Source organism: Akebia trifoliata, chromosome 3 (assembly GCF_017979445.1).
Source record: "Akebia trifoliata isolate Shusen 1 chromosome 3, ASM1797944v1, whole genome shotgun sequence".
In the NCBI taxonomy this organism is placed as follows: Eukaryota; Viridiplantae; Streptophyta; class Magnoliopsida; order Ranunculales; family Lardizabalaceae; genus Akebia; species Akebia trifoliata.
In genome coordinates, this window is record NC_141377.1 from 50,367,268 (window position 1) to 50,383,334 (window position 16,067).

The window sequence follows — 16,067 nt, forward strand, 5'->3', positions numbered from 1 at the left end:
CATAATTACAGGTTACATCTTCAAGCAAAATACTTGCAAACTCTTGAGGAATCAGACACAAAGAAACCATCCTGACAAGCTCCAAGTCGTGCCAAATAGTGAGTATTGTATTTTTATTTTTATTTTTATTTTCTAGGGATGACCAACTGATTTCCTTGAATTCCATTATGGAAATTGTAGATGCACGAAATGGCACTACACTTTCCTTCTCTTTAAGCTCGGGGGACCTGCAAAACAGCCTACTCCGACGATCAAGTTAGCCAAATTGATCAGTGTAATGTGTTTAGAGAAGAAGAATTCGAACCTCTTTTACTCATAATCTTCTTCCTTATATAGGTGCTTGACTTGTTCGTTTTCTGTGCCACCCCTTGAGGTGACTTGGGGTAGTTAGCCTACTCTCTGACATGTCAGCTGCAGGAGTTGTTGCAACTGCCCTATCACTTTTTGAGAAAGTCAGATTTGGTCTGACATGACGTGGGTGGTTAGAACTGACTGTCTATTGCAGGCTTATATATCAGACCTGTCATACCGACCTACGAGCTGATGGCTCAGCTCCGATCTCGGAATGCATGCATTCGTCGGGATTAATAAACCGACCCACGACCTCAAAGCATTAATCTTGGCCCCTGACCGAGCCACGTGTCCATGCTCAAGAATTTTCCCCCACAGAAATCCTTGCATGAGCCAAACAAGAACATAGCCATAGGCAGGGGCAGGGGCGGAGCCAGGATTTTCTTGTAGTGTGGGCAAACTATGATTAGTTGTACAGTTGAAGAACTTGAATGGAGGAAGGTGAGGGTGCGAGGGCAAAAATTGGAGGGAGATAAGGGTGTGGGGGCAAATGGGATATGTAATTAGTTGAAAATATAGGGGTGAGTTAAAGATAACCAGCTCCTTACTAGCTCCGCCCCTGGCCATAGGTGATAAGCGAGTTAAAGATAAGCAGCTTAGAGTTATTGTTGCAACCAAACAAGCCTTGGAGGTTCAGAATTTACTACTAAAAGTAGGAGAAGGAACATGTGAATGAGGTTATTATTTGGATGGTGGAACCTCATAAATGAGTAGAGACTGAGAGACTGAGTTTAGAAGGACGGATGGACGCCTTGCAGCAGCAACCACATCTGCTAGTACGCCCGAGGAGAGAGAGAGAGACAGTTGAAGAAGCAAACTCAGACAGACGTTCATTCAATTCTCTCTCTCTTAACTCATTTTAATTTGAGTAACCCTAGCCTTACTAAATTAGTAAGGATTTCACCCTTACTAAGGTCCTTTAGCTATCTCTTGGCATCCAAAAACATGATCCGATGCTTCAGGGATGTAGAGGACGAAGTTTTATGCATTTTGAAAAAAAAAAAAAAAAAAATTTAAATTATTTTTCACCATTTAATTTCATTTTTTAGGTTTGGGACTTATGCGGAAGTGGGGTAACCGTCAATTTTCAAAATCTTGGATCTCATTCAAAATAAATTATATTATTAATTATTATTTTTTGGATCTGAGTTTTTCCATGAAACTTAGAGGAATGTGGTGTTGGATTTCTAATGTTGTAATCTATTTGAGCCAAACTACCCTTAGTAAGGCTCAAACTCTTACTAAGCTAGTAACGAAAGGATTTCACTTTTAATTTTGTACAATCGGATAGCATTTCAATCATAGAACTGATCTCTAATCTCCAATAATAAACGCTGTAAAATTCATACACATATATGATCATTCTCATAAAAAATCAGTCATTCTGAAATTGCTAGCCCAAACGTACAAGTTGAAGGATTGTGAATCATTTATTTTTTATCATTAGTTTGTAATGATTTTTCATAGGGTTTGAAATTTTAGAATCTGACTGATTTTTTTTTTTTTTTTGTAAGGATACTCTCCTCACTATAGAGGTCATCCTCACCAAAAATTAAGTTATTCTGAAACTTTTTTGCCATATATGACAAAACTTTGTATAGAACATAGTCTACGAAACACTATCCATATATATATATATATTCCTAATCTAAAATTTTTAACCTCATCAAAAATGATTTACAAATTAACAATAAAAAAAATACATGATCCACAATTCTAAACCACTTTTGATGGTTTTAGAAGTTTTAGATTGGACTGATTTTTTGAGAAGATGGTCTCCTCACCATAGTGATCATCCTCACCAAAAAAATCAGCCTATAGAGGACAAAGGTGTTGATTTTGTGTTGTCTCCCTAACGTTACCTGCTAAACGGAACTTATATATATAATTGTGAATTAAAAGAAATTTTGCAAATCCTATAATATAATAGAAATTTAATTGTGGTAATCCTAAACATGGGTTGTACCTTAAATCATCCTTAAAGTAGATATCAGGCCTATGTCGGCTAAGCCTTACTTGATAGATGACTTCAGGTTGAATTTCAAATTTTATAAGAAATATAAATTCATGCACCTTTTCGAATATGTCAGAAGTCATTTGATGTTACTTTATATTCATCTAAGTTAAACAATGATTAGAGATCATAATAATTTTTTATATGTTATTTTATGGATTAGAGATCTTATATGAAATAAACCAGATTTAATGGACCGCAAAATTTTAACTTGGTCCTATCTTCGTGGGTTCAAGATCATAGCCCTAAATAGGGCTTAAAATGGTATGTACACCGAATCCAAATTTAATGGGTTTGGTCCATCAAGTATATTTGAGTTAAAATATGGTTTGAATATGGGTAATGTCCCTTGATCCGAATCGGATCTGGATCAATTACAAATTCATTTTATATCTGTTAACATCTGAATGCTATATTATTTTGCAAGTTGTAACCAACAATAATTGGGTGTAGTAATTAAGAATTTTTTATTTTAAAATGAGAGGTCTTGAATTCAAGTCACCATTTGACCACATTTTAATAATTTTATTAATTTAAACTTAAATCATTTAACATTTTTTACCTAACCAACCCGAATCAATTAATTTGATGATTATATCCGGATATGAATTTGATAAAAGTAAAATGGTTTGGATATGATTTTTAACTATTAGGATCCAAATCGAATCCGAATAAAAAAAAATTGGCTATGGATATGGACATATTCATATCCAAATCGTATCCAACCCGTTTTAAGCCCTAGTCCTAAACCTTTAGGGGTGAATCTTGCTAGTTAGTCAATGCGACCAAATTACACTCTTGCACAAGTATAAGTCAAATTTGAGGTTTTATGAATAACATGTGACTAGTTTGACCTTTAATCTAAATAATTAAAGCTTGTCAAATAAATTACATAATTGAAAAGTTAATCATCCCTAGAAGATTACTTGGAAGGATCTTAAATCATTTTCTCTCAAAACGGCTTAAGACCCCACTCACGAGAGATGATTAAGCTCTCTAATCCTACTCTAAAACCAAAATAACCACTTGAGAATTACACGTTCTTCTCTACAAGAAAAACATCATTCTCAAACGAACAACATCGAAAATCAAAAAGAAGAAAATTCACACAACACCTCTATAGATGATTGAATACAAAAACTAAAAGCAAAAACTCATATACTTAATCGATGAAATGTGAAATACTGAGGGAATAAAGTCCAACATCAACAATTTTCTTCTATTTGATTGTTGGTTAGATTTTATCATTCCTTTCAATGAATATTTATGATTTGTATCATATTTTCATAAAAATTAAAAAAAATATTTATTATTATTTATATTTTAAAATATATAGTTATATTTTATTACAATAAACATTTTCGCTTGTGACGTTAATTAGTTAGTTTTTTCAACGGTTATTATAAATTACTTGATAAACACTTAACCAACATTTAAAGTTAGAAAATTGATTTTGCTTTTTTTTTTTTTTAATTCCTAAACCTTTAGGGGTGAATTTCGCTATATTTTAAATATTGTCATTTTATATTTATTTTGTGTCATATTTTTTGTGTCGTGTTATTTTTTTAATAATCATTTGGATTAGAAAGAATCCTTATTTTTCTTTTGACATGTGGCAAATAATAATTGGTTGAATCATCAAATATTTGATTGCTTCAACTTATATCATCTGCCACGTGTATGAAAGCTGTTATCAATCCAATTCTGTAGAGAATCCATAGTAAAGATACTTTAAAAGATTTTGTAACAGTGAATGAGCAAATTAAATTCAATACCTTGTCATAAAAGTCGCACGTGCGATAGGTAGCAAATGAGTTAGACAGTACGTATCTGATGCACTCGTGCACACGCCACAGCCCTTATGTGATTGTGCTGACGTGTCTAGAAAGGGTGTGGTGAGAGGGGCCAAGTCTAGTGTTTCTGATTTTGTCGTTTAGTCTTAAAGCCTGGCCTACAAACTCTAGCCGGGTCTGACCCAAGCAACAACTAACTCGTTCCCTCCCCCCCTCATTTAATGTTTCCAAACTTCTTCTATCCACAAAATCAAAATACCTCGAGATACGAGACATTAACTGTGTCAATTCCAGAAACATGGTTTAGTGTGCTTTTAAAAATATCATCGACTGCAAACGATATGATGACACAAATCAGGAAGAAAATGGCATTTATATGGTCCCCAATGACATCTATACGGTCCCCAGTGATTATGATTAGGGAAGATTATTTAATGAAAAAAGTTGAAATAAATGACGTCTATATGGTCCCAATAACTTTAAATTTACCAAATATCACTTAGGTATGTATGATTAAACATGAGAAATTGGTGATTTTTTCTTTTTATTTTATTTTATTTTCAAGAAAAGTGATATTTTCCATTGTCGCATTGCTTGTTTTTTATGAAAAAAAATAAGATTTTCCACCTTTGATTCTTTATTGGATTTTAATTTCCTACCCAACCCAATGGAATCGATAGGGTAGAAATGGGTTGGAGGACTAGTACTAAAATCCAAGTGATTTGAAATCGAATTTAGTGGGTTTAGATTCTGAAAGTATATTTGAATTATAAAAAAATTATAAAAAAATAATGCTGAATTGAACTCATTTTGGAATCTCATATTGCACTTTTTTAATTATCTCGATGAAAAGCATTTATGATTCCCATACACTTTCATGTCAATAAATGCAATATGAGATTTCAACTTGAGGTCATTCCAGTACGACTCTAAAAAAAATGGGATAAATATGGTTTGATGTCTTTTGACCATTCTCGAATGAGAATCCAAATTAGATACAAATCTATCCCTAGATTCTATGGGATTCCAATGATGGGTTGATTTTAAATTTATCGAAACATCCTTTTAAAATACTTTTCTATAACATGGATTCTTATAAAATGAAAGGATTCAAATGGTATGATAGACAGAAAAAGGCCAAATGGTTTATTAAAATTCAAAATTATCCAAATTAAACGATTCAGATTGAGTCATGTCGGATTCAATTTCAGTGAAGGATCCAAGTCGATTTCAAATTAAAATATGTGTGGCCTTAGATTCAACCTAAGTTCGACTCATTTTTTAGTAGGGGTGCAACTTGCTCATGTTCAAATCAAGAATTGAACCAAATTGATAGTTTTGGACTGCGTTGGAAAAAAGTTACGGTTTGGTTCTGGGTTAAAAAACTATAAAATTGATCAAAATTTGATTTAATTCTCAATTCTAGGCCTTTATAGATCCGAACAAAATCTAGAACCGAATCTTTATAAAATAAATATATATTAATTTATTATGGATTATTTTAGTCCATTTATCCAAAAAGATATATCCTATGGTGCATATTAAAATTGGAAACTCCCAAAAGAATTAGACTCAAGCCTATTTCTCCTTCATTTTTTAATTGTTTTAGGGCTTAGATTAACGACTTACTATATAAAATATTTCATATTTATTATTTATTGATTTCATTAAAATATATATTGCTTCCAAGCAGGTTTATAAAATATTGGCAAGTCATAGAACCAAACCAAACCAGCCTTAATTCAGTTTGGCTTGGTTCAATTCTTTGAGCAGTTTGGTTTGGTTCTTGTTTAGTGGAACCAACCTAGGTAGGTTCGATTTCAATTTGGCCTCAAACCGAACCAAGTTGCACCTCTTTTTTTATCTTATAATTGAAATTCAACCCATAAAATCTCTCCAATAGACTTTTCTTTTCTTCCCACGTGAGAAACACCCCCCTCCTCTCTCTCTCTCTCTCTTACAATTCTCCATTATAATATTTTTTCTCAAACATACTCTTTCCTCATCTCTGTTAATTTATCTAAGTTATTCAAAGGTGATTGCAATTCATTTTGATAATTTGTGATGGTAAATTTCAAATGGAGAATGATATATTTGCCATTTTCATCTCTTCGATCGAATTATCCTTTTAAAGCTGCCAAGGTTAAAATTATGGAAAACTACATCAATGGAGAAAGGTTTTTTACCGTTTGATTTTTGTAATGTCAATAGACCAATGTTAACTTGGGTTTAGCTATGTCAATAGGTACCCATTGATAAAAGACAAAGCCATGTCAAGACCCAAAAAAGAAAAAAAAAAATCGATTTTGTCTCTGTCGATGGACCGATATTGACCTGGCTTAGCCATGTCAACATTGGACTATCGACATGGAAAAAAAGTGAAAATAATTTCTTATAATTTAAACCATGTTTTGAATGAGTTGGGCAGCTCATATTCTAAGGGTATTGCTTATTTTATCACAAGATCCTCGTTGAAATCTCTGTAGAGAGAGAGAGAGAGAGATGATGATGACAATGATGAAGATGAATGCAGAAGGTTAGATTAATGAATTTGTTAGGTAGGTGCACTTATCTGGGTAAGTATGCCTATCAAGTTCTATAATTTAGGATGGTGAAATCCGAATAGAGGTGCATTTATATGAAATGGTACGTAGAACAAGAACTACCCCACTACAAAACATAAGGATAGCCAACGTACTATTACACCCTATTATGCACATTTGTTTTGGTTTCTGTCCGTTCTAGTTTGAAAATATAGTTATAAAATTAAATGAAGAATGTTTAATTTTCTATGCACCTCGGCCCGATTTCGTAAAAAAAAAAAAAAATTGAAAAAGAAAGCTTTAAAAATTAAATGAAGAAAGAAACTTATGGATGTGAAATGGGGATGTTACTGTGCAAAGTAGGCCTGAGTGCCTCACTAATGTGAGCATAGGCTTGGGCTAGTCATGTTGTGGCCCACTAGGCTGTAAACAAGTTCAATTTAAAAGCAAATCTTATTAAGAGAACAGACTTGAGGTTTACTTCAATGAAAAAACAAAGCCCAAACCCGGCCAGTTAGTTCTTTAAAAGGGGCAGATTTGGTTGGGTTATGGGCTGGGCTCACTTGTGCCTCTATATCCATAAATCCTTGGTTGGAATCGGGATGGTTTAACTCGGCCCATATCCAACTCACTCAGAGCATGGATCACAAAATTGGACCCAAATATTTAAGTGTCAACTTTAAAAAATTGTTGATAAATTTTACCCCAAATATTTAATGAATAATGATGAATGCACGATGGGGTATGCAGCTAACATGGCAAGGGCACAGAACCGCACATATTTTTCCTGTGTATCCCAAAGAAAAAGATCTATGGTTCTGTGGCCTTACCACATCAGCTGCATAGCAAAACTGCGTGCATTCATCACGACTCATATTTAATAGAGGGAGCATGTGGAATCCAATTACTGATTGATAACTTGGCCATCGGCATCTTTGCATGCCATTTGAATTCTGTCTCATGTAATAGAGGCAAAGGGAGGCTCACTAGTCGCCATCAAGGTATTGTTCTCTTTCATGGACGGGTACTATAAAATAAAATAAAATACCGATTGGATATGATTCTATAAAAGTGACAGAAATTTTAAACAAGTTCAAAGTGAGTCGACGTTTTCATGTTCAAACCAGGGCAGTCAAGTTTAAACTATCTGGTATAAAGTGCGAACTGTTCCAGAAGATAGGTAAAAATGGGTACAGTTTTCATCTAAAGCTTACATGCCAAAAAAGTCTGCATTGGAATAATATAATCAGAACTTCTCATACAGAGAGCATTATAGTAACTCGTGTGAAAAAAAAAATGTTAACTTTCAAGCAATCTATAATTGAAACAGGTGGTCTAGGAATAAATGTGTCTTCTAAAATTTCTAGAACTAAAGATATTCTGATTTTGTTTATTTAAAGTCAAAAAGAATTTTATTCGATTTCATTCAGAATCACATATTTAACCAGTTCAGTTCCAACTTGTATGCTTAGTGCTTTAAAGCTTGTTAAGTTGACTCTAGTAAATATCTAGATTTCATGCACTAATCCAATTATGAGCATAACAAAGACATCCCAAAATGCCATGTGGCACACTCTTTGGGTCCAGCATCCTTAAGAGGTGGATCTACATACCAAAAGTCAATGTCATTGTCAACTACTAGCCATTGGATTCAAGCATTTTTCATCAATGGTTTCTAGCTATTGAATTTGGTCATGTTTTTTGGGTTCTCAAGTCTGATTTTTTGAGTGTAGGGTTCGCACCAAGGGATGGGCCAAAAATCCATAAGGTCGGTAAGCCCGAAGGATTATCATGTGTGTCATTTTGGATGGCTTTACCTTACCACACTTTCAATAAAGACATCATTATCATAGTCTAACTCATGATTGGAGCTCTAGTAAAGTTGGTAGATGTAAGGGACTTTTCTTTTTCATTTTTATTTTCAATAATTGCTTTGTAGTAGGTTTATCATTTGGACAGAAAATGAGATTAAAATAAGGAAAGTCTAATAAGTTAAAGTTCTAGAAGTTTTTAGGTTTGCCACTAATGTCAGCACTTATCAAGTACTATTATAAGTCCCCTAGAGTTGTTGTCCAATAATTTATAAAAAAGACTGGTACTCATTACTCAATAAAATGAATGAATAGCTTTTGTTTATGTGTCTGCTGAGATAGCTATGTGCGAGGTGAGACTCCTAGCAGGCTATATGCTGATTCCATCCATCCATGCATCCTTTATGTAATTGTTTGTTGGTTAGACTCCAAACATGGAATGCTTAATCTGTCCAAATCCAATTCAATCATTCCTCCGGATAAAACACTGTTTGAATCCATAAAACACAGCTGCTTGGAAATTTTGAACAACACTTATTTGATAACCTATATTCCTATTGTTAATTCAATCCCGAACATTAATCCATTATCTCAAGGAATGGAGAGTATAGCAATTCTTAAGGATATACACTATCTATATTAAATCATATAAGGTAACTGCAAGAGATTTAAGAAGACATTTAGGAATTTCAATAAGGTATTTTCCAGTAATTGATTTGAAGTAGGTTTATTATCTAGAAGGAAAATGTACTTCGAATTAAGAAAGTGCAAGTAATGTTGTACAAATCCTCACCAAGGCGACACCTTCAAAACACTCTAGAAGATTCCAAAAATCCTTAATGCAATCATAGACTTCAATGTGATACCAATTGATTAATCCATGAAATTCAACATAAATTAGATCATTTCAAACAAAATCTCCAACTAGACTAGCCATAAGAAAAGAGACAAAATCAGATTGTGTGAGAAAAAATAACAAGCCGTAACAATAATGGTAATAAGGATAAACTCATTTAATTTAACAAATGATTAGTATGGAGTACAATTGTTCTTGTTTTTTTCCTTTTTTGCCGCTTGAAGTCAATGGTACATCTCATTCTAGTTCAAGAACATTACAATTACAGGGAATCTAAAACAACAAATCACTGGAACAGGATTCTATAATACAAGGAGGAGAGATTCAGAATCATATCTTGTCCATCCGTTTGGTTTCTTGGATATCTACGATTCATTGAACTGAGCTCACAGTTTCCACTGATATATCCACTGCTGAACTCCCCTGCAGCTTGATTGGTGCATCACCAATCAATACTTCTGAAAAAAAAAAAAGTAATGAAGGAATATGAGCATTTTCTTTAATCAATAAGTAAGCAGTTATGTTAAAAGTAATTATAAAATGATGGACCCTGTTTGGTAAAATATCAAAAAGTAACTAATTTACTGATTATATTAATATAATTATTTTTACCTATATAAATAGTCTAGAAACAACAAAAGAATAAAAAACACATCAGGAGGAAGGTTTTTGGAAGTATTATAACTTACATAGCAGACTGGAACCTGTTTTGGAATCAAGCTTTGACATAGTCCAAACCATCAAGCTTTCTCTTGTTACATCTTGAGAAAAAACACATCTGAGTCCAAGTCTTTTTCTGCTTAACTGGTTGCAACTTGACATCCTTCTTGGAAACAAGTTCAGCCATGTACTGAACAACAGCCTGAAAACCACAATACAATGATCAGCCTTAAAAAGAAAATGATCACCTAAATAGAAAACAAAACTGCAAAAAATAAAAAATTACCTGCGCACCCTGTTCAGCTATATGCCTTGGTGGCAACTCTAGTGGATTTTCTTCAGCGTGAAGCACACGTAACCGTGATAACATCGCAAAAGTGTCTGGAAGAAACCGTATCTGATTATTGCTGATGTCCAACTCTTCTAACATCTCAAGGTTCCCAATGGACCGTGGTAGCGAGCGTAGATCCGCAAAATTGTTTCCTACGTTTATCTTTGTAAGTGTTGTCGCAAGGCACAAACTTTCAGGCACTGATTCTAGCTCATTGAAGCTAACATCGATCTCTCTCAACTTCGATAGAGATGCCATTGTAGTAGGAAGTTGTTTGATGTTATTATACCTGACGGACAAAATCTCCAATGACTCAAGCCTCCCTACAGCTTCAGGAAGGGCTTTAAGTCGATTATAAGCTGCTCGGAGCTCAACAAGGGAAGCACATTGGCCAATTGTATGTGGGATTTCTTCAATATTATTAGTCTCCATGTTCAACTTCTTCAAGCTGACGAGGGTTCCTGTTGTCTCAGGAAGTAAGGCTAGCTGGTTCGAGCTAATATCAAGCTCCTCAAGACGGATTAATTTTCCGAGCGTAGCAGGTAGAGATGTTAATTGGTTTCCCCTCAAATCTAAAAAGACTAGACTCAAAAGATTTCCGATAGATTCGGGGAGTTCAGCAATCCTATTTGAGTGCAGGTCTAGTTTTGTTAATGAAGAGAGGTTTCCAATTGTCATTGGTAGGGCTACAATTCGATTCTCGGACAAATCAAGAGCATTCAAACAAGATAGCTTTCCGATTGAGTCTGGTAACCACTCAATTTGATCCATTAATTTATTCTGGAGATTGAGATCCCGAGTACCTTTCTTCAAACAAACCTCAATTAAACTGGCCAATTTTATCAGACTTAACTTCTCACCATCATTACCTATAACATGGAGAAATAAAATTAAAACATAATTCTTAACCTAACCATTACCAAGCATCAGAAGAAGCAAATTACCCAAAATTTGCTAAAGTAATCAAACAAACATACAAATCCAATGCTGGTAAATTTGATGAATCAAATATACAACTACCAATCTAACAGCCAAATTTAAAAAAATAAAAATAAATAGAGAAATAGAACAAATAATGTAAACCAAAGGTGAATTTAAAACTCACCAGAAGTGGTTACAGATTTAAGAGTGGAATCCACAATTTTCGGTCGAGACGAACCAATTGCTCCAACCCCAATTCCATCAACATGAAATGTCCCCTTGGCCTTCTTTACATAACTATCATCTCTAGTAAACAGCTCAGGACTTCTTCTAGACTCTTTATTAGAATATAAAGCCAAGGATGAATCCATCGAAGAATCTAGACCAGCAGTTGAAGTAGCAGGATTCGCAGAAGAAAAACTGCTTGAAACAGCCTTGATCGAGTTGTTGTTAGAGTAGTCGGCCAAATTTGAATTTGACGCAGATGGAATACATTTCGACGCTCTCTGGACAAATTCATCAAACAGCACATGAACATTTTCGAGATCAAGTAGTTTCTGAGCTTCCCTCTTCTGTTCTTTACTCTGAAACACAACAAAATTCTTCTGCATCTCTAATAAGACGAAGAACAACTCTTCGGGGACTTCGATACTCTTTTTCTGCCTTGAAATTGCTTCTAATCTCGATTGTTCTTCCTTCTCAACGTTCTGGATCAAAGCTATAGCTGCTTCGATCTCGTCGAGGCCTGGTCTTGTAGGCAGAGATCTATGAATTCTCATAACCTCGTTCACAACATCATCGATAGATTGTAGAGACGAACCCATCTTATTGTAAGCCAATCCTCAAAAACCCAAGAAATTCAAGAAAACCCCCCAACAAACACGAAGCTCAGGTCAGAAAATTGAAGGAAGCAGACTATATCTCACCTCAAAAACAAAAAACACTCGAATTGAATCTATTTCTACAAGTTTCTAATAAAAAAGGAGGAGAAATCTAAACCCAATTTTCATTTTTCAAGAAAACAAAATGACCCAGATCAGAAATTCAGAAAAAAAAAAAAAAAAAAAAAAAAAACTCCTAAAAGTAGAGAGAAAACTTAAAAACTCTCCTTCATGTCTCCCTCTGTTTCTCAAGATTTATTGTAAATCGAGATTGCGTTTACAGAGCTGTAAGCCATGAAAATTTAACTTTTTTGTTTTTGTTATTTTTAAGAACAAAATGAAACGAAACGAAACGGCTTCAAACATATATAAGCAGACACAGCTGGAATCCTCTCTGTGGTTTCTCCTGAAATCCACTGTTTTTTCTCTTTCCGAAAGATCTAGCCATTTCCCCAACCTCCGTTTTTCGCAACTTCACTTGCCCGATTTCGGATCTGGACTTACGGTAGTTTTTTTTTTTTTTTTTTTTTCCAATTTAATTCGTTGATTTGTTCAGAGAATTCGATAAATATAAACCGTGAAATCAATTTAAGACCAATCGGTTATTAGTAAGATCCGAATGACTCATCTTTGTCCAATCCCAGCGAATGCCCCTGTATTATCTCTAAATTTACCAAATTGCCCCAAAATCACTATCTGTAAAATTGTTATTGGGCAGCAATATTTCTGAAATCTATTAGTGACATCACACCGTACGATTTGTGACCATAACTCCAATTGTTTTCTTCAATCTTTCAGGGTCTCTGTGGGTGCTAGCGTCACACTTTAAATTTTTTTTTTTTTTTTAATTAATGATATATTGAGTAAAAAAATTAAAAAAGATTTACTAAATATACTCAATTGACGTGAAATATGCACAGAACCATACAATATTTTCTCAAAGGAAAAAATCTATGGTCTTATGCACATGGCGTCACCTAAGTTGATTATATTTTTTTTTTTTATATGACAATTTATCATGAGTTTTTTTTTTTTTTTATCGAGGGGTTTGGCCTTCTCTTAAAGCACCCCATACTAATCCTTAGGCGTGTGCAGTCCCTTCTCTCGACATGCATCGAGTAATTTCTGACGATAAATGCCTAAGCTTGTCACCTAAGAGACAATTCAAGTTCAAGACATCCATTTTTTATAGTGTAGTCTTGACCATATCGCAAACCTTTCGGGATTGCACTTAGAATTTGGTGGGGTTAGATCATGACGCTATCTTAAATAAGATTTTAATCTCGAGGATGGTGCTCCAAGCTTGATGATAATATTGTTTTCTTGATGGGCGGAATACTTTTGAGGGTTAGTTTTTGAAGTTCTACTTCAAAATGTTGACATTGAGAATTAATTATAACTTCAATGTTAGGTTGGTTACAAGAATTCATCTAAAATTATGGATAACTTCAACTTCATTATTTTATAAATTTAGACTTTGTTTGAATTAGATGATATGAAAACCATCACTATGTTTCACGGCTCACCAAAACCATTTTAGTAGATCCATGAACCACTAGTATGATTACTCTATCTATTATTTAGGAAATAAAAAATGTTTGGCAGAGATCGATTTCTGATTTCTATCAATATAGCCAAATACAATCAATCATAATCAATTGTTTTCTCATATTAGGTTTTAGGGTGATTTATCAACTATCACTTAATAATAAGTTTTTTTTTTTTTGAGGAGTACCATCTTATAAGAAGAGTCATGTGTTGGATTGACCTCAAACTGGAATCTCTCATATCGCATTTCTTGACATGAAAGTGAATAGAAATCATAAATACTTTTTTACTCGTATCTCGATGAAAAATATATATGATTCTCACACACTTTCACGTCAAGAAGTGCAATATAAGTTTCAGCTTGAAGTCACTTCAACATTAATTTTATAAAAAATAATTAGAGAGAACAAAACTTAATTTGTTGGCCGTTCCAAACATACATAGATATGGTAAATTTTGTGAGTCAGCAACTTCCACCCTCAACTATCTACTTCCAAACAAGTCTAGAATGAAAGTTGATTGAGATATTCAAACTCTTATATCTAGAATCAAGATAAATAATATTGAAAAATAAATAAATTCTAATTATTAATAACATTAACTGACTAAATTGGATTCATGTACCCAGCCAAATAATTGAAATAGAATGTGTGTTTTATATGTATTTTTGGCTTGCACAACGTGGTTGATAGTGATGGTAGCATCTGTAGAGAAGGCAAACAGTCAAAAAATAAAAATAAAAAAAGAATTTTGGGTGATAAAATTAAAATAAGGTTAAATAAGATATTTTGATTGATTCCAAAAGAAAAAATAAATTCAAGGTTATGTTTAGCGTCCATCGACATTAGACACTCATACCTAATGAATGGCTGTGACTTGTGACGGTAAGAGAAAAATCATAATTTCTAAGAATCACATCAATTTGACTTGATATTTTATTGAACGATTTAGAAAAACATTTTTCTAGCTAACTTAGTAAAGATTTGAACTTTACTAAGGGTCGTTTTGCTTAAATGGATTATCACCTCAGTAATCCAACACCACAACCTTCTAAGTTACTTTGAAAAATTCATATAAAAAAAATATAAAAAATCAAATATATATATATATGGGTTAGGATCAAGGGCCATATGAAAAAACATATGTAAAAACAATGTAACATAAATAAATTTTCAAAATATGGATTAGAAGTTTTGGATTGAGCTGATTTTTTGTGAGAATGATCTCTATGATGGGAAGATCATCCAAACAAAAAATCAGTCCAATCTAAAACTTCTAACCCCATTAAAAGTGATTTAGAATGTGGACCGTCGATTTTTTGTCAATTTTTATCAATAATTTGTAAATCACTTTTGATGGATTTAGAAGTTTCAGATTGAGCTGCTTTTTTGTGAGGATGATTTTCTCATCATAGTGACCATCATCGCAAAAAATCAGTTCAATCCAAAACCTCTAACCCATATTTTGAAAAATCATTGTTTTTACATATATATATAAACTTGTTTAGAAGTTTTGAAAATGAATGAGTACCGAACTTCCACGTAACTCCCAAACTTAAAATTAAAATTCAATTGTGAAAAATAATTTTGTTTTGAGATTTTTTTTTCAAAATTCATAAAAATTTATCTTTTACAATCTTGAAGTATTGAATCATATTTTTGGGTGCCACAAGTTGAGCCCAAGGACCCTTAGAGAGGGAGAAATACTTACTAACATAGTAAGGCTAGCCGGACTCAAAGATTTTTATCCCAAATGCAAATCAAAAGAAAGTCAATCTATGTGATGGTGCAAATCAATTTGTTGGTCCTTCAACTGCGACCAATTTCACTTTGAGACTTGTAGCAGCATAGCTGTAGCCATCAAGGGTAGTTTGGTAAACGTAAGACGTCATTCTCCATTTTCTATTTTCTCCAACTGTCAACCAATGTGCTCGTTTGCGCATTAAATGCTATAGCCAGATGTCCACGTGTTCCCATATGCAGACGTGGCTCTTATAGATAAACCACTTCTAGTGTTCGCTAGCCGAATCTTGCTGGCATCGCTCCTCACGAGTCGCGCGCCCATAACTGCTCAGGTCCACTTCTTATAATTTATAATATGATCCCATGCATTCCGTTGCAACTTAAACGATGCCAGCTACCCACGCCGTCGATATCAAGTGAAACAACAACCTGTTTGGTAATTGGGCCCACATTTCATAGCTGTGTGACAAGATCGAATGGTTGTCATGTCATTTGTGGGCCCACATACTCTGGATTTACGTATTGGCGCCACCTCGACAACCTGATCCAACCATTTTCATTAAAGTCTTGTGGGCCCAAGTGCCCATCCCATTCCTTACCGTTGATTTCAAAAGGA

General features: G+C 33.8%; 1 protein-coding gene across 1 annotated transcript; it reads right to left on the minus strand.

Annotated features, from left to right (window-relative positions):
• Window positions 1-9,501: 9,501 nt before the first annotated feature.
• On the minus strand, window positions 9,502-12,692 carry LOC147407731 (plant intracellular Ras-group-related LRR protein 4-like). Its single transcript, XM_086436446.1, has 4 exons — window positions 11,465-12,692; window positions 10,315-11,228; window positions 10,058-10,230; window positions 9,502-9,826 (listed from the first exon to the last, which is right to left on the minus strand). The coding sequence occupies exons 1-3, from the start codon at window positions 12,102-12,104 to the stop codon at window positions 10,084-10,086; spliced, it is 1,701 nt and encodes a 566-aa protein (XP_086292572.1). The 5' UTR covers window positions 12,105-12,692; the 3' UTR covers window positions 9,502-9,826; window positions 10,058-10,083.
• Between the last annotated feature and the right edge of the window lie 3,375 nt (window positions 12,693-16,067).

Bases quoted from the DNA above. Each gene is read 5' to 3' on its own strand.
- LOC147407731 (XM_086436446.1), bottom strand. From the start codon at position 12,104: ATGGGTTCGTCTCTACAATCTATCGATGATGTTGTGAACGAGGTTATG. The intron at 11,229-11,464 runs GTGAGTTTTAAA...TCCATGTTATAG, and splicing joins TAAATCTGTAACCACTTCTG to GTAATGATGGTGAGAAGTTA. The intron at 10,231-10,314 runs GTAATTTTTTAT...TGTGGTTTTCAG, and splicing joins TAGCTGAACAGGGTGCGCAG to GCTGTTGTTCAGTACATGGC.